Source organism: Oncorhynchus masou, chromosome 17, assembly GCF_036934945.1.
Source record: "Oncorhynchus masou masou isolate Uvic2021 chromosome 17, UVic_Omas_1.1, whole genome shotgun sequence".
NCBI lineage: Eukaryota > Metazoa > Chordata > Actinopteri > Salmoniformes > Salmonidae > Oncorhynchus > Oncorhynchus masou.
Window position 1 is genome coordinate 9,306,388 of NC_088228.1, and position 24,576 is coordinate 9,330,963.

A 24,576-nucleotide genomic window follows, 5' to 3' on the forward strand; every position below is an offset into this window, starting at 1 on the left:
AACTCCTGGGGATGGGGACTGACAATGCCTCTGTTATGACTGGGATTAACAATGGGGTCCATAAAGTGCTGAAGGTATGGCCTCAACTATCTGGTTCTTATTTGCTGTGTGTGCCACTCTGCAGCTTGCTCATTTGTAGTTGTAAACATATTTTATTATGTTTTTTACTCACCTTTTGTCTCTCTCACGATGTTCCTCTCACCTAAAGTGTCCATCACAATTGCATGCACATGGCCAATTTTGCAAACTAGGCGATGACATAATTTAGCGACTTCTAGCGATTTTTAGGAGAGCCAATAGCTACTTTCCTGCATGAGGAGTTGGCAACACTGGAACTTCTGCCTGTCACTTGTTCTCCATAGCCTGAAATACTGAATTCTGGTGGGTGGAATAGAGATGAGATGGGTACAGTGTGGGTGGGAGGTTCTGCCTGTCACTTGTTCTCAACAGGCAGGCAGTTTTGGAAGGTGGACTTGACAAGGGAGATTGCGAAGACCAGGCACTGATGCTTTCTTTGTTCTGAGTGTTTGCAGTGCTAGTGTTTTTAGTACGTCGGTGTATCTGACATATTATATGGCCAGTATGATATGGATAGCAAACTTTATTAGCAGATAATGACATGACAATAACAGTAGCTTTATATGATGTAATGAGATGGAGGAGGGGATGAGATGAGTGGGCAGATTGCCCAACAATCAAAGTCACTAGATGCAGAATTTCATCTGGAGAGAAAGGAGAGAAAGAGTTCAAGGGTGAGGAGAGAGGAGAGAGGAAAGAGGCAGAATCGAGATGCTTGATCAGGTGCTACGGCTAGTTCTTCCTGTCACCCTCCATCTCTCTCTGTCTTTCACTCTCTTCCCACCTCTCTCTCTGTCACTTTCTTCCTCTTGCTGTATGGGTCTCTCTGTCTAGCGAAGACATCTACTGAAGGGCAGTAATTGTAGTAATTGCTTACACCTATTCATTTGATTGATCAGGGTTCATTTATAGCTACATACCTCTAATAAAATGTATAGCTAGTGTTATATAAATAATCTAATATAAAGCGTTACTAGCAGACCAAAGCTCTGGTTAAACCGGATGCCCTCAGATAACTCTGGGCCCAGTGTCTTCAGCCAAGTCTAGAGCCTGTGTGCAATAACATGATTATCCGAAGGACACACAGCTGCTATCACGCAAATATTACTCCCCTGTAAAACTACAAAGAGCAGCCTGCACCAATAACGAGCTTAGAAGTGCCAAGCTATCTCACTGACATTGAACCCTGCATGCACTCCTGCAAAGACAGGAAACACCTGAGCCTAAAGCAGACATTACCAATATCCACGTTTCCTGGACACACATACATTTCATGAAGCACTGTACACACACACTCTACCCCCCCTACTGGTCGGGTGCCAAGAGCAAAGAACTTTTGCTGTGCACCAATGGGGCCCGCTCTGGCGAGAGCAAGGCCCGCCTCCAACTCTTCAGGACCAGTCAGAAGACCAACACGACAAGACTCCACCTACATATTCCATGCATAAAATCTGCTGTGACCAATATCTAGGCCTCTTTTTCACCTGACTCCTTACCGGGTTATATGAACTAGATCCGTGCACGATAAACGGCAGGACAAGATATCTTTGACCAATAAACGGCCTTTTTGATACACCTGATTCCACTCTGTCCAGCGTCGTTGTTTTGCATTCCCTAACCAGTATGAAACACCAACACTAGTGACATGTCGATGACCAACTAACATTAGCTAGATGAAAAATGGTTGTCCATAAATTCCTTCAGTTATGTAACAGTAATAGATAACGTTACCCTGAATTGTGAATTTCGCTGCCAACCTACGAATGTTGCACCTCTTGTCGAGAGTGGTGCCTTTGCCTGGGTGGAAAGACAAAAGAAAATCTCCTCGGGGGATGCCGTTGAAGTGCAAGCTACATACAAACAAAAAGCTGCTACAATAACAGTTAGCTAGTTAACTTAGCTAACATTATCTAAATAAAACTGTCTGGCTGAGGTAAATAAGTAGCTAGTGTCATGTCTGTGACCGTCATTAAACGTGAAGACTTATATCATCAGTTCTCTAGGTTTAATTATCACATGATTAAACTAATAATGTAAACATGAATTAACTAGGAAGTCGGAGCACCACGGAAAATGTTGATTACAAAGTTTAGAAAGAATTTGTTCCTTCTTTTGTAGTGATCGATAGTCTCTGACTTCTTAACCATTCGAGACATCCGGCTTACCGTGGGTCTCTTTGGCAAGTTGTAGTTTAAACCACTTCACACACCAGTGTCACCCGGCATGTTTTGGTCTCGTGAATTTCATCAGGAATGGGGTTTTATACACTTCAGTAGAAAAAGGTGGTTCCATGACGCTGACGTAATGTCATGCTCACGTAGGCGTGGCCATTGATTTGGTTCACTTTATATGAAAAACCTATACTCTCATTTAGAAGGTTAACATCACCCCTTTTCACAAATAGTTTCATTTTTAATCACATACGTTTCACAATATTTTGATTTAAACCTGAGTGATGGGAAATGTACACTTTATGAGATACAGTTATGTGTGTTTCCTGTCTTTCATGAGATCACCAAATAAAACACACTCGTCATAATTGTCCCCTAAGTGTCCACAGACCATTCCCACATTCTCAAAAGTAGGAATATTGTTTAATTCTCCCATTTTTGGTATTAAAAGTTTGGCCAATAGAGGTTCTTTGACAAATATATGGTAACGAAAGTGTTCTCTTTCCGGTCTTTTTGGGCCTCTGAAGCAGCAGTTTGTCACCGTCTAAAACACCGTCCTTGGAGAGAAATTCTGAGGTTATCATTTAGCATGGAGTGAGTGAGCACTTCTGGGGTGAAATAGAACTCGAACTGCCGGCGACCTCCTTCCTTTGCGACCGCTACGAGGTAACCAAGTAACCAGATTAGCGACGAACACTTCGGTTCATTACATAATCCGGTATGAATGTTGTAAATTCTAGCAACAGAAGTTAGCTCATTGAATCCCATTGTGACGTAGAGGGGGCCATTATTTAGCATGACTATGGTCGAGCAAGACGACCAAAATCTAAAATAAATGAATTCATAAATAAATAAATATGCATGTAAATGTAAAAATAAATTGATGTACACGGAAATCAATCAATACATAAACACAGTTTGATATAAATGAGTACTTGTGCACCATTTATTCCTGTATTTATTTCCCTATTTATTTACTAATGTCAACTTTTATTCATGTATTATTTCTGTATTTCTTTGCCCCTATGCAAATGTAGAGGCTGTCAATCAAACTATATCACTGTGACCTTACTCCCATTGGTTGATTGGTATCAGAGTACGAAGATCAACTTCACATGCATGGTTGCTATGACACAGACACTACGCAATATGGCTACAGACATGCAAGAGATAGCCAGAGATTTGAGAGTGTTGGCTAACCTAGCTGAAAATGCTAGTGCTGAATCTGATTATTTACTTTTTTGTGTGGAGTCTCTGGCTGACAATTAGTTCCAGTTAGCTGCATCTACTGACACAGAGGTTAACCCTGTAGTGTTCAGCAATTTGGATGAAGTGTGCCATCGCCTGAATATTTCAATCCAACATTCAGATACCACCAGAGCAGTTGGACGTCCTGCTCACATACTTAGCCTATGGATGCTGCAGAAAGTTATTTGTTAGCAGGTTTATCTGTTGGTGACCTTGCAACTCTTTTTTGGGTTGGTGAAAGAACAGTTTGCCATCGAATAGCAGAGCATGGGATAAGGTGAGTGCACCTGATGTCTTGCGACAACCATCCCTAAAACGAATTGGTGTGTGAATGTGTCTTGAGGTCAAGGGTGACATTAGCTGTTTTGTCTCTACATGTTTTCCCAAAATCGTGTTTGATATGGAGTTATGTACCCATAACAGGTGTTAAAATATTCAGTTCCATCAATGAATACCTTTTTGTAAGGAAGCAACTCCATTTGGTAGTTGCCAGTTAATCTTAGCTTGTAACTATGGCAGGTAACCAAACAGGTCTCCAAGCCATTGTTAAAACCTGCGCCAAAGTCACTGGTGTGCCCCTCCGTATCCAGGCCTCGTTCTACAAGCAAACCCTCGTCATCTTGGGGGACGTTACCCATCCCCTCCATTCACAGTTGAACTCATGCCACTAAGGTGGTGCCTGCACTTCATTAAGTGCTCTACTAACTGCCACAGAGCAACGTTTATGCCAGAGGCCTGTTCAACAAGCTGGGACAATGATCAGGATGTATTTGTTATATATTTGTTACTAATTCACTCATCATGTCCATTTGCATTACTGTCTTGAAGACTTTGCACTTGTGCAATGTGTAAAGCCACTGTAAAATGTCAGTCTAAGAAAAAAGAACACATCGATCCAGTGATTGAAGAGTGCAGATTCTTTTAACTATGTTAGTTGGGACCTTTACTATTCCAGTAAATGAAACAATGCAATTTCTTTATTACAGATGGCAATTTGTAGTTCCTGGTGGCATTGACGGTTTTAGCCGTCTAATCGTGTACCTCAGCGCCGCCTCAACAGTGCTGAATAGCTTCCTTGAAGCAGTCAACAGCTACGGAGTGCCATCACGCGTTAGGTCTGACGGAGAAAATGTTCATGTGGCACTCTTCATGGTGTCCACCAGAGGCCTAAACAGGGAATTCCCATGTCACTGGTAGAAGTACATACAACCAGAGGTATTATAGGTTTTGTAATAACTGTGTATAATTTCATACTTCTTCAATTCAACCTTTATTAGCTTAAATGGCCAATTATGTTTGGTTAATATGCAGAAAAACATGTTTAAGAAGCAAATGAGTTATCAGATTGACATTGTGGTTGTTTTATGTTTGAGTTCACATGCTAAATTGAGCGGATTAGTAAACATTCCTAGTACTTTTTTTGCATAGAAAGAGTTGTGACTTGACAACTGTGGTGATTTTATGAATAACAATAATGACATTTCTCTTTCCCCCAACTCTTTCTCTCACACTCTTCTGCTTTGTCTCTTTATCCAGGATAGAACTGGGAGGGGGATATCTTTAGGGGAGTGTTGGACCTCTTCTATACTTATTTCTGAAACCAGGAGAGAGAGGGTCTACTCAACCTAGATGAAGAGATCCACATCTATGCCCTGCACTGGAGCTTACTTCCACAGATACAAAGGCACCTACAGTTCTTCAAGGACGGCTGGAACCACCATCGATTGCGCACTGAGGGGAATCAGTCACCACTGCAGCTATGGAATCAACGTGAGGGATATCATGACCCCCTCCAGGTTTGTACTTCAAACAATGTTAGCAAGTACACTTCTAATACATAACACACAAATGTGTAAGTATGAATAAGTATGAATGTAAGCAGCAATCAATGATGAAAATAACAATATAATTAAATTGGTAAACATTATTTTACCACAATTTATTTAACATGATTAGAGATAAATTCCAACTTTTTTTTACACTGCAAGCAAACGCTGTATTGCCATATGACCTTGTTCTTGAGTTTTATTGTGCTTGGCATTCCTTTATTATTTGCATAGAAAAGACATGCTCATATTTTACTGTTGAATCTCACATTAGGTTGACATGGAATACGGCATTGACTGGGGAGGTCCTTATGGTCACCATCATGAAGGAGTCACAGTCCCTGAGGTTCAGCTTCCACGGCCATTGACTGGAAGTGCACACATTGCCAGAGGTTATTTTCCCGGCGTCTTAAATGTCTAAAGACAGTTGCCATGTTATCAGATATAATTGGAGATATTTAAAAGCACGGGTCTGAGAATTTAATTGATTTTAGTATTTGGATTGGTCAAATTATCTCCAATAGAATTTCAAGTGCTGATAGATTCCATGTAACAGCAAATGCTGTTTGAGCTGTTTTGGCAAGTTCCCACTGAGTCATTCACACTGATTCAGTGTAGAACGAATTGAAAGATAAGACAAGTGCCAGCTATTATGATACAAACAAACTGTGATTTCTGACAAAAAATAAGTTGGCTTTAGCTAAAGAAGGTTATTTACAAAAATAATGTTAATTTTAACAATTGAGTGCCACTCATTCAAACTCAACATTCAACAAGCAAATCACTGTAATAAGAAACTATAAACTGAACTGTGAGTGACATGGTCCTCTGAAAAATGTGTTGTATATGGCTGATTTAGTTCTAAAGCATTTTACCTCCCAAAAGAATGAGTGAATGTGACATAAAATCAATCATTGATTGTCTGACAACTTGTCTAGGTTGTATTCATTTGCTTTACTTTAGATGCTGTTTTGTGAAAACTGTCATCACCATTTTTGAGTTTGTCTTTGAAAATCGGGATTTAAGTACACAGGACATCAAGAGGAAGCATGGTAAACAAACATTACTGATGTTTACTTGTGGAGCCTTTAGAAAAGGGTGTTCAATAACTGCTCAATTCTGTTCTTTAATTCGAATTTGTACAGTTTGCCCTGTCCCCATTGACTGCCTCAGTAAAACTGAGGTGAGAAACAGTCAATACTAAGACATGCTGCTGTCTTTTACACTAGTGAGCAGACAGACTGTCTGAACAGTTCAACTAAAGAGTATAACGAAAAGTATCACTTTAACTTCAGCGGAATGTATTCTTCATGACTGTTTAAAAAAATACATAAAAAAATGTATTTCTGGTGATGTACGTCTAACTACCAATCATGAGACAAGCAAACTCAAAACCATTGTACCGGCACCCCCCTGTATATATATATATATATTTTTTAAACTGCTGCTCTTTAATTACTTGTTACTTTTATCGCTTATCCTCTTGAGTGTAGGGGGCAGTATTTTGATGTTTGGATGAAAAACGTACCCAAATGTAACTGCCTATTTCTCAGGCCCAGAATCTAGAATATGCATATAATTGTCAGATTAGGATAGAAAACACTCTTAAGTTTCCAAATTTGTCAAAATATTGTCTGTGAGTCGAACAGTACTTATATTGCAGGCGAAAACCTGAGGAAAATACAACCAGTGCTGTTTTTCCTGAAACCTCAGACATTTTCTCTCACTCCTATTGAAAAAGTTATGGTCCGGTTGAAATATTATCGATTATTTATTGTAAAAGCAACCTGAGGATTGATTATAAAAATGTTTGACATGTTTCTACAAACTTTACAGATACTATTTGGAATTTTCGTCTGCCCCGTCGTGACCGCTCGAGCCTGTGGATTTCTGAACATAACGCGCCAACCAAATGGAGGTTTTTGGATTTAAAAAGGATCTTTATGGAACAAAAGGAACATTATTTGTGTAACTGGGAGTCTCGTGAGTGCAAACATCCGAAGATCATCAAAGGTAAGCAATTAATTTGCTTGCTTTTCTGACTTTCGTAACCAACCTACTTTGCTGCTAGCTGTTTGTAATGTTTTGTCTACTGAGAGCTATCCTCACATAAACGCTTGGATAGCTTTCGCTGAAACGTTTTTTTGAAATCTGACACGCCAGGTGGACTAACAACAAGCCAGGCTGTGTTTTGCTATATTGCACTTGTGATTTCATGAAAATTAAATATTTTTAGTAATTTAATTTGAATTTGGCATGAATTTGGCATGAATGTTGACGAAAATGATCCCGCTAACGGGATGGGTGCACCAAGAAGTTATTCTTATCTGTACTTGTTTTTTAAACTGCATTGTTTGTTAGGGGCTCAAAAGTAAGCATTTCGCTGTAAGGTCTACACCTGTTGTATATGGCGCATGTGACTAATAATATTGGATTTTATTGTGGTCCTTTTATCCCTCAGTGCTATCTATGCTATAATAATCTGGGGGCGAACACTGCAACAGTGTGGATAGGCTTTCTGACACAGCCAGCTCTCCACAGACACCCAGAACACAGAGGCCGTTGTGAGCCACGGAACGAGGACATCACATCACAGCGTAGGGAGCCAGGGATGGAATGTGACCAGGGGCCTCAAACAGGATCAGGTGCTCCAAACCCTGTCAAGACCAACTGAAGCCAGTCACCTTGGTACACTAATACATGTAAATGGGCCTCTCCCTTTTCACTTTGACTCTTTCACACTAGAATATCATTTTTTTTTTCATTAAATGTTTAGACTCTGAGGGAAGTTTGTTATAAGGTGTTAGTGGAATGTGCAAGTGGTGAGACCCCACATCTGGCTTCTGTTACAATACACTACATCACGTTTATTCAGTGTCAGGATTCCCTGGGCTAAAGCCCTTATCATCGCCTTGAAACACCACCCTCTCATCAGGAGGGTTCAGGGGTCAAACAGCTGCACTGCCCTTCTACTGTCAGATTTATAACACTGGGGAGGCCTTGAGACATAGCTCACATGTTCATCCCTCAGCGTGTGACAGGAAACACTGACTCCTGGGTGCTGAATTAACCCCTGTTGGCCTTAAATATCCTCCTGGCTCCAATTTGATATTGTAAATCTAATCAAATTATGTTAATGCAACAGTATACACAGTTCATTGTAATTACCCGACGTCACATATTCTCAAAGTCCCCAAATAATGTGTTCTTGATATACTGTATCTTCTTGTATTAATGAACTGTGCCAAAGGCCTTGCTGCATATTTCAATAGAAGAGAAGGCATTGGGCTGAAAAACAAGAATAATGTCTTATCACTCTGTCCCACACTGTTTGAACATTTATACAGCGTTAGAGCTATAATTTCCATGTCTTGCAGTACAAGGAAGAGAAGACTTCCTAACTGGAGAACGCACAGTCATAATTAGTTGTTTACTCAGAAGGGCTTGTCCTTCCTAAGACGTTGTGTTAAATTCAACAGACAGGCTGTTTGAGGTAACTTGGTAATTAAGCAGAAAGTGAGACATAACAAGTCAGAAACATAATGCCTCTTTGAATTTCTAACATTGCTTTGGCTTGGATCTGGCCCCTTACCCATGGGCATGCAACATTTAAGTCTCTGTCTGGTTTTTGGCTTTTAGTCCACCCAGATTTCCCCTGGCCTCTGTGTTAATTCCTCAAAACACTTTTGTAGCGTGACCTGTTCAGTTGAATTATACAAGCCCAGAGTGCACACGGGCAGTTTGGATGCCCCTGTACTGAACCCTGTACACAATTTTTATTTTATTTATCCTAATTAATTTGAGCTTTCAGAATCCATCCGTTTTCACTTCATTGCTGCCTCTGGTGTCCTGCTCCTCTCAGACCTAGTTAAAGAAACACGTCCACTTTTTCACCAGATGAGGGATCTGTCTATTAGACCTTCTGAGACTCTGAACCTTATGAACACCGATGTCGGTTAATAGTCAGACGCTTTAATGCAGAAAACCAGAGCACAAAGTGGATCGAGGTAAGCTGGAGGAGCGATGGGGGGGATGGGCCTGGTTTGTCAAGGGCACCTCTAACATTGATTGGCCATTTGAGACACCTTATCCCTCGGTGTGGTGGAAAACATATTTCAGGGTAAATGCAGTTATATCGAGAGGATAAGTTGTAGATATATATAAAATATTCAAGCATCCGATGAAGCTTCAGTTTTTTTTTTCAGTTTTAGAGGGTAACTTGCCTTACAGTTCACTTTGTAGTGCAGGCATAGAAAAAGCACATGGGTATTCTGATATTGTCACACCCTGATCTGTTTCACTTATCTTTGTGGTTGTCTCCACCCCCCTCCAGGTGTCGCCCATCTTACCCATTATCCCCTGTGTATTTATACTTGTGTTCTCCTTTTGTCTGTTGCCAGTTCGTCTTGTTTGTCAAGTCAACCAGCTTTTTGTGTCTCAGCTCCTGCTGTGCCCAGTCTCACTTTTTCTCACCCTCCTGGTTTTGTCCCTTGCCTTTCTGGACTGAGCCCGCCTGCCTGACCACTCTGCCTGCCCCTGAGCCTGCCTGCTGACCTGTACCTTTGCCTCACCTCTGGATAATTGATCTCTGCCTACCCTGAGCCTGCCTGCTGTCGTGTACCGTTGCCCCACCTCTGGTTTACAGCTCCTGCCTGCCTTGACCTGTCTATTGCCCCTGTTGGATTATTAAACCATTGTTAATTCGATGTTGTCTGCATCTGGGTCTTACCTTCATACCTGATAGACATACCACACAATATTCCCTAATGCAGTATGTTTCCCACAGTTGAAAAATCACACCTGGATTCAAAGGTAAATTGTTTGCCATCTATAAAGAGGATTTGTCAGTCACAATTAGTATTTGTTTCTTTGAGAGGGACCCAGAACACATACCAACTCAATATTTGTCCTCACATCCTCAATTCATTTATCCAATATAGAAATGAGGCAGTGCATTAATATCACAATTTCATAGAAACTCCTTTTTAATTTTTAATTTACAACCAGCAATTATTTTAATCTGCTAGTTTTTGGCCATACATTTGGATTAGCCAATTACACTGAGCTTCTAAAGGCACATTTCTCATCGCACACTAGTGACTCCTGTGGCGGGCCGGGCGCAGTGCACGCTTATCAGGTCGCTAGGTGTATGGTGTTTCCTCTGACACATTGGTGCGGCTGGCTTCCGGGTTGGATGTGCGCTGTGTTAAGAAGCGGCTTGGTTGTGTTGTGTTTCGGAAGACACATGGCTCTCGACCTTCGCCTCTCCCGAGTCCGTGCGGGAGTTGTAGCGATGAGACAAGACAGTAACTACTAACAATTGGATACCACAAAATTGTGATCTTCCTGTCTGGGTTGGCGCCCCCCTGATTGTGCCATGGCGGAGAACTTTGTGGGCTATACTCGGCCTTGTCTCAGGATGGTAAGTTGGTGGTTGAAGATATCCCTCTAGTGGTGTGGTGGGCTGTGCTTTGGCAAAGTGGGTGGGGTTATATCCTTCCTGTTTGGCCCTGTCCGGGGGATGTCATCGGATGGGGCCACAGAGTCTCCTGACCCCTCCTGTCTCAGCCTCCAGTATTTATGCTGCAGTAGTTTATGTGTCGGGGGGATAGGGTCAGTTTGTTATATCTGGAGTACTTCTCCTGTCCTATCCTATCCGGTGTCCTGTGTGAATTTAAGTATGCTCTCTCTAATTCTCTCTTTCTCTCTTTCCTTCTCTCTCAGAGGACCTGAGCCCTAGGACCATGCCTCAGGACTACCTGACATGATGACTCCTTGCTGTCCCCAGTCCACCTGGCCGTGCTACTGCTCCAGTTTCAACTGTTCTGCCTGTGATTATTATTATTTGACCATGCTGGTCTTTTATGAACATTTGAACATCTTGGCCATGTTCTGTTATAATCTCCACCCAGCACAGCCAGAAGAGAACTGGCCACCCCACATAGCCTGGTTCCTCTCTAGATTTCTTCCTAGGTTTTGGCCGTTCTAGGGAGTTTTTCCTAGCCTCCGTGCTTCTACACCTGCATTGCTTGCTGTTTGGGGTTTTAGGCTGGGTTTCTGTACAGCACTTTGAGATATCAGCTGATGTACGAAGGGCTATATAAATACATTTGATTTGATTTGAATTGGGGAGAAAAAGGGGGTTAAAAAAATATATATATGCATAAACTGAGAAATTAGACATTTAGGCTCCATACTCGAATTACTTTGCAGGAGGCCAATGTACAGAGTGGCATGATGTATCATGACACAAGGGTATTAAAGATTTATCACACTGCAGCCCAGATTGGGGCATAAGATGATGGCTCCGTGTAGTTCCAGACATTTTCAGCAGCTCGAGCCCATGTCTCAACTTTGGAAACAAAGTTAAAATGAACTCCACAAATTCTGATGAGCTTTCTTGATTACCTGGTGAGATAATGACAAACAAAATATATATATTACTTGCAAACCTGATTTTTATCATTATATACACTTTTTATTAGTTAAAAATCCGAGGAGGGCAGCTGTTTCTGAGATGCTGGAACCACCAAGTGTGGCACCTACAATCATACCACTGTCAAAGTTGCTTGCATCTTGCCCATTCTAATGTTGGGTAGGACAACAAATAAAGCTTTCTACTCTATATACTCTATAGATTGAGTTGCAGGCAGCCATATTATTCGCTCTTCGAAGGAGCAGGCTATTTGCGTTAACACGCACGTGTACCTAATAAAGTGGCCGGCGAGTGTACGTCTAACTGTCAGGACCTTCAAAATGGTGTGATATCTGGGCCAGCTTCTTGCCCTATGGTGCAGATCTATGATCACATATCCCCTGTCTATATTCTATCCTTATTCTTTGCTAGATAGCAAAACTGACCCTAGATCGGCACCCGTACTCTGAGAATCTTGATAAGTACATGGCCAGATTAGCTTTAATCACATGAGTAGGATTTAATATTTAATAGCCATAGAAGTTATCATGCTTCTCATAGTACGGGTGCCGATCTAGGGTCAGTATTATACACTATGAAAATTGAACTCAAATATGCAAGAGAACCATTAATAATTCAACAAGAAACTCATTGAAATCAAATCAAACTTTATTCGTCACATGCGCTGAATACACCAAGTGTAGACCTTACCGTGAAATGCTTACTTACAAGCCCTTAACCAATAGTGCAGTTCAAGAAGAGTTAAGAAACCTGTTAAGGCTTGGGACAATACTGCCCCCTTTGGATGAATTACGTGCCCATAGTAAACTAAAAACAAATCTGTCCAAAATTGCTAATATATGCATATAATAATTATTATTGAATAGAAAACACTCTAAAGCTTCTAAAACCGTTTGAATTATGTATGTATGTATAGCAGAACTCACAGGGCAGCCAATCTCCCAAACTAGTTTTCTCATTCAGAAAGTTGGGCCAACTTTGACATCATCGCCCCCACCCTTCCCAACCAGCTATGGATCTGGGATCAGTTTCTATGTCTTCCGCGAGATGTCTTCTACCAATAGAGCGTTTCATTGTGCAAATCCCGCAAGCTTTGACCCTTTGGCAGGCTAAATACTGAGTGCATCGAGCACGAGATGAAGTCAGTTTGTCTGTTCGATTTGAGAATTGTTTTGTACGTTAATAACATCCTAAAGCTTGATTCTGCACTTAGTTTGACCAGTTTAGTCGACATATAATATGTAATTTTGAAGTTTTGATGCGCAACTGTTCGGGACCAGAAGTCATTTTGGATGCATTTCAGCTGAAACTGTTAGCATATGCTAATACAAAGACACACGACTTGAAACCAAACGATGTATTGGGTAAGTATGACTCTTCCACTACATTCTGATCGAAGACCATCAAAGGTAAGAGAATATTTATGTTGTAATTTTGTATTTCTGTTGACTCCAACATAGCGGAGAAATATTGCTTACGTCTGAGCGCCGCCTCAGATTATTGCCTAGTGAACGAATTCTGTAACGTTAAAAGTAAATGTAACACAGCGGTTGCATTAAGAAGCAGTGTATCTTTCTAAGAAAATATTTACCAAATAAACTAAAGTTACAAGTAACACAATAATATAACAATAAAAAGGCTATATACAGGGGTACCGAGTCAGTGTGATGGGGTACAGGCAAGTTGAGGAAATCTGTACATGTAGGTGGGGGCGAAGTAACTATGCATAGATAATAAACAGCGAGTATCAGCAGTGTATAAAACAAATGGGGGGGGTGTCAATGTAATAGTCCGATGGCCATTTGATTAATTGTTCAGCGGCCTTATGGCTTGGGGGAAGAAGTTGTTAAGGAGTCTTTTGGTCCTAGACTTGGTGCTCCAGTACCGCTTGCTGTGCGGTAGCAGAGAAAACAGTCTATGACTTGGGTGACTAGAGTCTCCAACAACTTCATGGGCTTTACTCTGACACCGCCTATTATATAGTTCCTGGATTGCAGGAAGCTTGGCCCAGGTAATGTACTAGGCTGTACGCGCTATCCTCTGTAGCGCCTTACGGTCAGATGCCGAGCCATACCAGGTGGTGATGCAACCAGTCAGGATGCTCTCTGGTGCAGCTGTATAACTTTTTGAGGATCTGGGGACCCATGCCAAATATTTTCTGTCTCTTGAGGGGGAAAAGGTTTTGTTGTGCCCTCTTCACAACTGTATTGGTGTGTTTGGACCATGATAAATCGTTGGTGATGTGGACACCAAGGAACTTGAAACTCTCGACCAGCTCCACTACAGCCCCGTTGATGTTAATGAGGGCCTGTTTGGCCCACCTTTTCCTGTAGTCCACAATCATCTCCTTAGTCTTGCTCACATTGAGGGTGTGGTTGTTGTCCTGGCACAACACTGACAGTTCTTTGACCTCCCCCCTATATGCTGTCTCATCGTTGTCGGTGATCAGGCCTACCACTGTTATGTCATCAGCAACCTTAATGAGTGTATTGGAGTCGTGTTTGGCCATGCAGTCTTGGGTGAACAGGGAGTACAGGAGGGGACTGAGCACGCACCCCTGGGGAGCTCCAGTGTTGAGGATCAGTGTGGCAGATGTTGCTTCCTACCCTCACCACCTGGGGGCAGCCAGGAAGTCCAGGATTCAGTTGCAGAGGGAGGTGTTTCGTCCCAGGATCTTTAGCTTGGTGATGAGCTTTGTGGGTACTATGGTGTTGAACGCTGAGCTGTAGTCAATGAACAGCATGTGCATAACAGAGTTTGTAATTTCCCAACATAGACATGAAAATAGCTGCAGCTATTCCCATCCATTCCCCATCCAACTTGACAGAGCTGAAGAGGATCTGCAGAATAGAATGGGAGAAACTCCACAAAATACAGGTGTGCCAGGCTTGTAGCGTCATCCCCAAGAAAACTTGAGGCTTTAATCACTGCCAAAGGTGCTTCAACAATACTGAGTAAAGGGTCTGAATACTTATGTAAATGTGATATCAGTTTTTTTAGTTTATTATTATTTTTTTAAATATTTTTTTATACATTCAGATGAGACTGATAGAAGTTAAAGAATAATTCATGATTGACTGCTATTGATATAAAAGATATAAAGAGATATAAAGATATAGAGTAGATTCGGGAGATAGCCGCTCTACATGAACTAATTGCCCCGGATTCCTAATGAGTTAGTAATTGCCTGATTAATTTAATACAAATAATTAAACGTTAGGTAATCAATTTGAAAATAGCACGTCATCTCATTTAACCATAGTAAAGACACAACAGTATGGTACCCTGAGAGTGGCATCAGTAGACCAGTAATCTATCAGAGGGTAAGCTTTGGTTGCCCATGAGATGATTGATGCCTTTTGAAGCATTTAAACTCTTCTTCTTCTGAACCATGACGGAGAGGCATTGGATGTGGTGGCGGACAAGTTGGTGTTAAACACCAGATCTACCACTTTTAAAAGAAACTCCAAAACCCCTACCACTGTTACTTTAGGGTGGGACTTGAGACGCAAATCTTCTTCTCTGGTGTGGTCTTCTTCTCTGGTATGGTCTTCCTTTCCTTCTGTCTCTCTTTCAATGACACACACAACAAAAACTATTGTTTATCTTTAGGTTTTGTTAATATTTGCAGTGGATTACGTGACTTCAAATCCAGCTCGCTAGCTAGTTAAAGTTATGTTGGTCTTACCTTCGGCATGCGACATCGATCTGGTATTTGGATCCCAGGTCCACTCCATTCTTCTGGCTGCACAATTTCTCCCGTTTTATGAAAAGGTATGCATGCGTTTTTTCTACTTGAGAATTAGAGTTTGCCCCTTGGTTCATCCGCAGAAGGCATATGTTGTTTGGACCAGCCATGGGGACTTCAGCTCGTCTTTTAGACACGACACAGGCTACATGGTGCAAGGACTTAGGATGGCATGACAGAGCGCACAGTGCATCTGTCCTCTTGCTGGGTCATTTTCAACCCATGTTTATTATTCCATGACTGAAGGAACTCTCATAGGCTCTGGGGTTCGCAGCCATTTCAAAAGAATGTGTGCTCTACAAGGCGACATAATGGTGACAATACCCAAATCTGCGTACGCAAGTATGATTGGTCAAAATAATGACAAACCTCCAAACACGCCTCTTGATCTTGTGACACACACACAGAGACACAGCAGGAGGAGTACACAAGGCAGATGTACATTTTAACATGAGATCATGAACAGAGTTGTGAAAATTGAGGACTGGCCCCAGTGACTATCTTGGCCCGACATTATTTTTCACTGGCCCCGGGCCAGCGGGCGATCTTTAATGTCGGACCTTTTCTGTAAATATTCTTACGTGGCGTCTGCGAGCCACCAACACATCGGCTCATGTAACAAATACAACTCAGGTAGCAGCCAGGTGTCTGGAGCAGTTCAAATAATAGCAAGGTTTATAAATAGTGGCATTCTCTCACCCTGCAGTGGGGTATACTACGATGCAAGCTAGATCTACTCTGGGTTTTATAACGCTAGCCAGCTTCAGTTAGCTTCACATTCCAGCTTTATTACGAAGGTGGATATTTATCGTCCACCCGCCACTTACTTGAGCTGGTCTTGTAACAGCGCGCGCTCTGAGCTCTAATTCTATGGGCCAATCAGTGCCACTTTTTATTTTTATTTGTGCTGAAATTAAAATGAAAGAAAAGTTTCCTTGCAAATTCAGCAGGCTATGAAATGTAGATTTTAGTCTTTATTTAGTGCCGTTTTTATTTTATTACATATCGTTAATGCCATCTTTGGTGTGCTTATCAATGCACAAGGACCTTTTTTACCATTCCTGTCGATAAAATACTTAAGTATTAAGTCCTACAATAAGTTTTACTGTGCGTGAAGTTTCAAATGCATTCTCTCATTTCAAAATGTGATATAGGTATTTTTAACAATTTAACAAAAAAACAAAAAAACATTAACTCTGGCCTGGATTCAGTCAGATGGAGCGTTAACCAATGTTGTCTGACATCCAAATAGCAGATGTTTTGGAGGTGTAATTGCGGTATGAGCTGACATAGCAATGAGCAGCTGCTCGTGTTTTCAAAACCACTCCCTTCTTTACTATTCCTACTGTTATTGTGAAGTTCAAAATGGCGCTAGAAAGTGTAGGCTCTATCAATAATAGAAATGACTCATATCTCAAACCATTGATGTTAGGGTTTATGGATTTATGTCTGTCAGTCTAATTGCTGCATGACTTTCAAATGCAGCTGCATGGGATTTGTAAGATTATAGTCAGGTGTGGTTTCATTGCATCAAATGGAAGTCTCCGCAATAAGGTAACGCAACGAACCGCTTGTGGATTTGACAGCTGTAAACAGTAGCAACCCGTCATCCAGGGCAACTGTTTTGAGCCCCACATTGTGAGAATGTCGCCGAAGGAGATGGCTGTCGTTTTACGATCCCATAACCAATTGTGCTAAAGCGTACGTTTTTTCACGTTGTTTTGTACATAATGTTTCTGCCACTGTGTCTTACGACTGAAAAGAGCTTCTAGATATCAGGACAGCGATTACTCACCCCGTACTGGAGGAATACTTTTTCTTCAACCAGTTGGACGGGAAGGATTTACTTTAGACGCCCAACAAGGCCCTCATCCCCGTCATTCACAGGAGAAAGAGACGGAGGTATCGTGGACAAAGATCCGGGTGCCTTGTTAGGATCCGTCGCCGAGAGGGTAATCTACCTTTACCATCGGTCCTATTAGCCAATGTACAATCAATCTACACTGCTCAAAAAAATAAAGGGAACACTAAATAACACATCCTATATCTGAATGAATGAAATATTCTTATTAAATACTTTTTTCTTTACATAGTTGAATGTGCTGACAACAAAATCACACAAAAATTATCAATGAAAATCAAATTTATCAAACCATGGAGGTCTGGATTTGGAGTCACACTCAAAATTAAAGTGGAAAACCACACTACAGGCTGATCCAACTTTGATGTAATGTCCTTAAAACAAATCAAAATGAGGCTCAGTAGTGTGTGTGGCCTCCATGTGCCTGTATGACCTCCCTACAACGCCTGGGCATGCTCCTGATGAGGTGGCGGATGGTCTCCTGAGGGATCTCATCCCATGCCTGGACTAAAGCATCCGCCAACTCCTAGACAGTCTGTGGTGCAACGTGGCGTTGGTGGATGGAGCGAGACATGATGTCCCAGATGTGCTCAATTGGATTCAGGTCTGGGGAATGGGCGGGCCAGTCCATAGCATCAATGCCTTCCTCTTGCATGAACTGCTGACACACTCCAGCCACATGAAGTCTAGCATTGTCTTGCATTATGAGGAACCCAGGGCCAACCACACCAGCATATGATCTCACAAGGGGTCTGAGGATCTCATCGCGGGCTGTAAGCACAACCCCCACCTGTGGACATTGGGCCCTCATACCACCCTCATGGAGTCTGTTTCTGACCGTTTGAGCAGACACATGCACATTTGTGGTCTGCTGGAGGTCATTTTGCAGGGCCCTGGCAGTTCTCCTCCTGCTCCTCCTTGCACAAAGGCGGAGGTAGCGGTCCTGCTGCTGGGTTGTTGCCCTCCTACGACCTCCTCCACGTCTTCTGATGTACTGGCCTGTCTTCTGGTAGCGCCTCTATGCTCTGGACACTACGCTGACAGACACAGCAAATCTTCTTGCCACAGCTCGCATTGATTTCCCATCCTGGATGAGCTGCACTACCTGAGCCACTTGTGTGGGTTGTAGACTCCGTCTCATGCTACCACTAGAGTGAAAGCACCGCCAGCATTCAAAAGTGACCAAAACATCAGCCAGGAATCATAGGAACTGAGAAGTGGTCTGTGGTTACCACCTGCAGAACCACTCCTTTATTGGGGGTGTCTTGCTAATTGCCTATAATTGCCACCTGTTGTCTATTCCATTTGCACAACAGCATGTGACATTTATTGTCAATCAGTGTTGCTTCCTAAGTGGACAGTTTGATTTCACAGAAATGTGATTGACTTGGAGTTACATTGTGTTGTTTAAGTGTTCCCTTTATTTTTTTGAGCAGTGTATAATAAAATAAACGAGCTATGATCACGTATATCCTACCAACGGAGATGACCTTGGACTACAGAAAAAGGAGGACCGAGCACGCCCCCATTCTCATCGACGGGGCTGAAGTGGAACAGGTTGAGAACTTCAAGGTCCTTGGTGTCCACATCACCAACAAACTATCATGGTCCAAACACACTAAGACAGTCGTGAAGAGAGCACCACAAATCCTATTCCCCCCCAGGAGACCAAAAAGATTTGTCATGGGTCCTCTGATCCTCAAGGTTCTACAGCTGCAACATCGAGAGCATCCTAACTGGTTGCATCACTGCGTGGTATGGCAACTGCTCGGCCTCCGACCGCAAGGCACTACAAAGGGTAGTGTGTACGGACTAGTACATCACTGGGGCTAAGCTGCCTGCCATCCAGGACATCTATACCAGGCTGTGTCAGAGGAAGGCCCTACAAATTGTCAAAGACCCCAGCCATAGTCTGTTCTCTCTGCTACCGCACGACAAGCGGTACCGGAGCGCCAAATCTAGGTCTACAAGGCTTCTTAAATACCCCCAAGCCATAAGACTCCTGACTAGCTAATCAAAGGGCTACCCAGATCCCTCCTTACACTGCTGCTACTCTCTGTTTATTATCTATGCATGGTCACTTTAACTCTATCTACATGTACATATTACCTCGACTAACCGATACCCCCTGTACATAGCCTCGCTATTGTTATTTTACTGCTGCTGTTTAATTATCTGTTACTCTTATTTTCATTTTTTTTTTACTGATCTAGTTTCTACTTAACACGTTTTTCTTCTTAACTTAACTTAATCAAAGCATTGTTGGTTAAGGTCTTCTAGGTAAGCATTTCCCTATAAGGTCTAAACCTGTTATATTTGACGCATGTGACATATAAAATTGGATTTGTTTTTTTGCTATAAAAAATTAGGGGGTTGCCTGTATTGCATGTTATTTTGGCATTGATACGTGTCACATATTAGTTTGCAAACAATGTAAAAATGGTATTTAAAAAAACATTGAGTTAATAAAAACTCCATACAAACATGGGCTCTTTTTTGCTTTCTTGAGCAAGGCAGCTCCAAAATGCAGGTGTTTCAGTCTAACTCAGTGCTTTCTGTGTTGGTGGTTCAGCCAGAGGAAAATACGGAGCGTATGGGTTGGTAATGTTCTCTAGTTGTGCTGTAATTGGACTCAGTGTTTTGTCACTCATGGGGACACTACGTCTCGGCCAAATCTAAGGGTAGAGCTCTCAAATTCAATCCCCTTGGGTGCTGACATTGATTTACATTAGAAGTGTCCATCCAAGAAGTTTCATGGTCATTGGCCACAGATAAAATGACGTCAAATTACTTTCTATCTACCGTAGGTAGCTATGTGTGGACTGATCATGGCAACATCATACTTTCAAAATCTTAGCTAGCAGTCGTCATCGTGAGTAAAGTCAACAATCTACTGGCAAATCCTTGTCATTTGAAGAGAAATGATAGATAAAACATATCGGTGCTCATCAGCCATTGTACATGAACATGGGTCGAGAGAATGCCAAGAGTGTGGAAGGCTGTCATCAAGACAAGGGTGGCTACTTTGAAGAATATAAAATATATTTTGATTTGTTTAACACTTTTTTTGGTTACTACATAAGTCCATTTTTGTTATTTCATAGTTTTGATGTCTTCACTATTATTCGACATTGTAGAAAATAGTAAAAAAAATAAAGAAAAACCCTGGAATGAGTAGGTGCGTCGACTTTTGACTGGTACTGTAGTTTATTAAATAACACACATTTTAGTGCCAATATTAAGCAAATGGCAGAATTTTGTGGTCTACCATTTTCAAACAACATCTGAAAACTGCTCCCTGCGAGACTCATTTCTAAAACCTTTTCGTCTTGTCCCCTAACCCATTTCATAGGTGGCCATACAACAGTTTCAACAAATAAATTAAAATGCAAAGTCACAATTCCAACAAAACATTTCTTCTGAATTTTGCCATTCACGTTTTAGACGATAATACCTTGAAACCAGAACTATTAGTCTGAGAACAATGAGTATGTTTACATGCACACTAATAATTCCATATAAAACTGATTTATGACAGTAGACAGATTTATACAATAGTCATGTCACCTTACTCTGCTTATCTTAATCGGTGTAAGGTCAAAATAAAAGTAAGCATATGCCGATAAAAAAAAAAAGTTTTTCTGAGCAATCTTTCCATTTATTAGGACATGTAAACACCTTAAAAACGGGGTTCCAGCGGTGTTGATGAAGAACATTTTCTAGCACCAGCCAAGCGAGCCTCCCTATTCAGAAATCAGTGAAGTGAGTTGAGGAACTACATGAATGTATGCGCAGTAGAAGTAGTTTTCAAATATACACTTTAAATGTCCCAACTCAGAATCAAATATTCTTACGAGAACATCTATTTTGATTGCCGATTTTCGGTAGCCTGATATTCACGTGTCCATGTAAACAGCATTAGGAGAGAAATCGTTCCTCTTGCAAAGCATGTAAACGTTTTAATTGAACTATTATATTAATCTGACTATCCGCAATCACATTATTGTGTGCATGTAAGCCACACTCAATGAGAGCAACTCTTTTTTTTCACACCCTGCATTAACTCATTTCTTAGATGACTAGAATAAAATACAGTAGTCTGGCACATGTATTGTATGAAATGAAAGTACAACATTGTAGTACCGCATCAATACGCACACAGTGTTGTGTCTTGATGGGCAAACAAGCACACTGGTCCATGAGTCTTTCTCTCTGAGAGTCTTTTCCTTTTTTCCATTGATTGGTCATTCCGGTCCTGATGTTGTCTATTGATTCTTCAAACCACCAATGAGGCTTTATTTTTACCTCCCTGCGAACAAGAAGCATAACAACACACAATAAGATGAATTATTTTAATTGTGAACCTTATTGTCATTGTCATGATCAGTAAAAGCCAAAACAATATTAATTATTATTGTCATCGTTAACATCCTCATCCTAATCAAGGAGAACCTGAGAATGGGAGTTTCCCCCAATATCATATAAAAAAAAATCTCTGATCTCTGCCCCCAAAAATATTAGACAAATCAGGGCGCATTTCAATGTGACCCAGCAGAGGGAAAAGGGGAGGAAGAGAGGTTGTCTTTTTGACATGTTCAACAGACATCAGAGACAACTGCTGAAAAACAGCCATTTTACTGCTATAGACACCAGAAATGACAGGCACTGTGAATTAAACTAGAAGATAATGATTGCCTATTTGAGTTCTTCTCAACTTGAAATAAAGACAAGTAAAACACAGCAATTTCCTATGGAGCAAATTCCTAGCCTGGTACCAGATCTGTTTTCCTAGCCTGGTACCAGATCTGTTTTCCTAGCCTGGTACCAGATCTGTTTTCCTAGCCTGGTACCAGATCTGTTTGTGCTCTTGCAAGACAGACCATAGGAGTTGGCAAGACAACACAAACAGATCTGGGGCCAGGCTAATCCCTGCATTCTATGGACTAATCATATTAAGTCAAACGAGTTGTGGCCATTCTTATCAGCAGTGAGCCTGTGTCGGTGAAGGCTTTTGTGGCCAACCAAGCCATAACAAAGCCGATTTTTAAAAGTCTTGATGGAAGACTATGATTTGCTGATCATTGCTATCAGGTGTCTTACTGCTTGGTAGGGATGAGTTGTTCGTGAACAAAGAGATCTCTTTAGTGAACCTTAGGATCCGAATTGCATCTGTCTCCGAGCCGCTCATTTGTCTCTCTGAGTAAAGACTTGCTGAAGTATTTTCACATGTTCCTCCATGCACCCGCAGTGACTTCTGGGAAGATTTTAACCCCAAAATGTCACGTTTTCACCATCATTGTGAAGCCCTAGTTATGTTGTTGCTTTTACAAGTCATTTCTGAGGATGATTATTTTTACTTCATGTGATTTAATTTACATCTGTTCCTCATTTTAAAGTCACACCTGTTACATGAACTGAACTCTCATTTTAATATAGTGAAACTATTCCTTTTTCAATATTTTTTTTCTGAAGAAATAAACATCATATTGTAAAAGAAGGTGAGCTGGTTCTACTCTTTTTGGCCATTTTTCTGGTGTTTTGTGGTGGAAAACTGAGTGGGTCACGTTAACCATAGATACCATAGATACTGTAGACAGGCAACAACAACAAAAAATTACAATGCGTGTTATTATTTTTTTTAGCTTGCATTCAATTGCCCCTCCCTGTTTCACACTAAGCTTTCATTCCCCAGTCAGACAGGGATATATGGCTGATTTTAAAATGAAATCGTCAACCCTGTAGTAAACATTTTTATTTATCCCATTGAGATGGAAACATTTTTTTTTATTAAGTTGAACATGTGCTCTTTATGACAGAATGTAAACATTTTTGTGAAATGTACATTTATTTCAATTTGCCCCAAGTTTACTCTTCTCAAAAGGCACTGCATTGGTGGAACGATCCTACTATTGCTTTATGAGGACCAGACAATGATTATCTGTAGGTAAGTTGTAAAAACATTCCCTGGGGATGGTGATACCTGAGCCACAGCAGGAACAATAGGTCGTCGGGGGAAAAGCCTCATTCTGGTCCACGCTCAAAAAGCCTACACCCACCGGCCCTTATACTGACACTTATAATAAACACTTGTAATTAACACGTTTAAATTGAACCAAACATGTCACCTGAGTAATAACTGACCTCTCTCAATTGTCAATGTCTGATAAGTGGTTTTCTATCTGAAAAGAAGAAAACAACACAGTAAGCAGTGATACTGTTTTAACCATTCAGCATTCAGGATTAGACTCACCCATTGTATATTGTTTAACAACACATAGTGGCTTACTCTTAATGCTGCTTAGGTATCATCCACATAGGGCTCCTTGGCAAAAGTAGTGCACAACATAGGGAATAGGATGTCATTTGACCCCATTAAGACTTCAGATGTACGATGACAGACTAACCTCTAACTTGACATTTTAAAAAATTGTTTTATGTAGTTCTGTCCTTGAGCTGTTCTTGTCTAATGATGTTCTGTATTCTGTCGTTCTGTATTATGTTTTGTGTGGGCCCCAGGAAGATTAGCTGCTGCTTTTGCAACAGCTAATGGGGATCCTAATAAAATACCTAAAATAACCCTTGGCCTCCTCACCATATCGTTAGTGCCTTCATCGTCAAAGACATCCTCGTTGTCTTCATCTGTCATCTCTCCCGCCTCCAAGTCTCCAGAGAGGTCCGCTGTCTTGGCACGGAGACACTTATACACTCCTCCCTGTTTCCTCTGGGCTGCTGGTGGAAGGGGGGGGATGAGAGATAGAGAGAAGATGAGGTCAGGTTATAGGTTAGTCTGACACTCACACAACAGGACACGCACAGTCTGAACACCCTTACCTGCCTCTGTGCGATGCTGTCTCTCAATCCTCTCCAGACGCCCCAGTAGAGAGTCGATCTTGGTCTTGATCTGGGACAGCTCCTGTTTGATGGTTACCAACTGGTCGCTCTTTACTGGGAATATACAAAAACGGAGACAAATGATGTGTCTTGAAAAGAATATGCTTCTTAACTATGACTTCACCAAAACAGTTATGTCAAAGAGTAGGAGACAGACAGAGCAGTGCAGAAGGGGGAGAGAGGGTAGGACAGAGATAGGGGAGAGAACAGAGGGAGAGGGGAGGACAGAGATAGGAGAGGGGAGGACAGAGATAGGGGTGAGAACGGAGGGAGAGGGGAGGACAGAGATAGGGGTGAGAACGGAGAGAGAGGGGAGG

General features: G+C 41.5%; 1 protein-coding gene and 1 long non-coding RNA gene across 5 annotated transcripts in view; one reads left to right on the plus strand and one right to left on the minus strand.

Moving 5' to 3' along the window:
- The first annotated feature begins 3,411 nt into the window (after nucleotides 1–3,411).
- On the plus strand, nucleotides 3,412–10,171 carry LOC135558404 (uncharacterized). 3 transcript variants are annotated; one of them, XR_010458358.1, is made up of 7 exons: nucleotides 3,412–3,774; nucleotides 4,484–4,712; nucleotides 5,034–5,293; nucleotides 5,598–5,715; nucleotides 6,262–6,375; nucleotides 7,160–7,336; nucleotides 7,785–10,171. It is a non-coding gene; the product is annotated as an uncharacterized LOC135558404 (long non-coding RNA). The 3 variants fall into 3 exon arrangements; XR_010458356.1 differs by having other exon boundaries at nucleotides 5,598–6,375; XR_010458357.1 differs by lacking the exon at nucleotides 6,262–6,375.
- Nucleotides 10,172–20,553: 10,382 nt separating this feature from the next.
- The window catches only part of LOC135558408 (RNA-binding Raly-like protein), a 49,292-nt gene continuing 45,269 nt past the window's right edge, over nucleotides 20,554–24,576 (minus strand). For both annotated transcript variants that reach the window (XM_064992188.1, XM_064992189.1), the window contains 4 exons: nucleotides 24,200–24,313; nucleotides 23,961–24,097; nucleotides 23,510–23,547; nucleotides 20,554–21,677 (listed from right to left, as the gene is read on the minus strand). In XM_064992188.1, coding sequence (XP_064848260.1) covers nucleotides 23,515–23,547; nucleotides 23,961–24,097; nucleotides 24,200–24,313 — 284 coding nt within the window. In that variant the 3' untranslated portion in view covers nucleotides 20,554–21,677; nucleotides 23,510–23,514. The remainder of the gene's footprint in view (nucleotides 21,678–23,509; nucleotides 23,548–23,960; nucleotides 24,098–24,199; nucleotides 24,314–24,576) is intronic.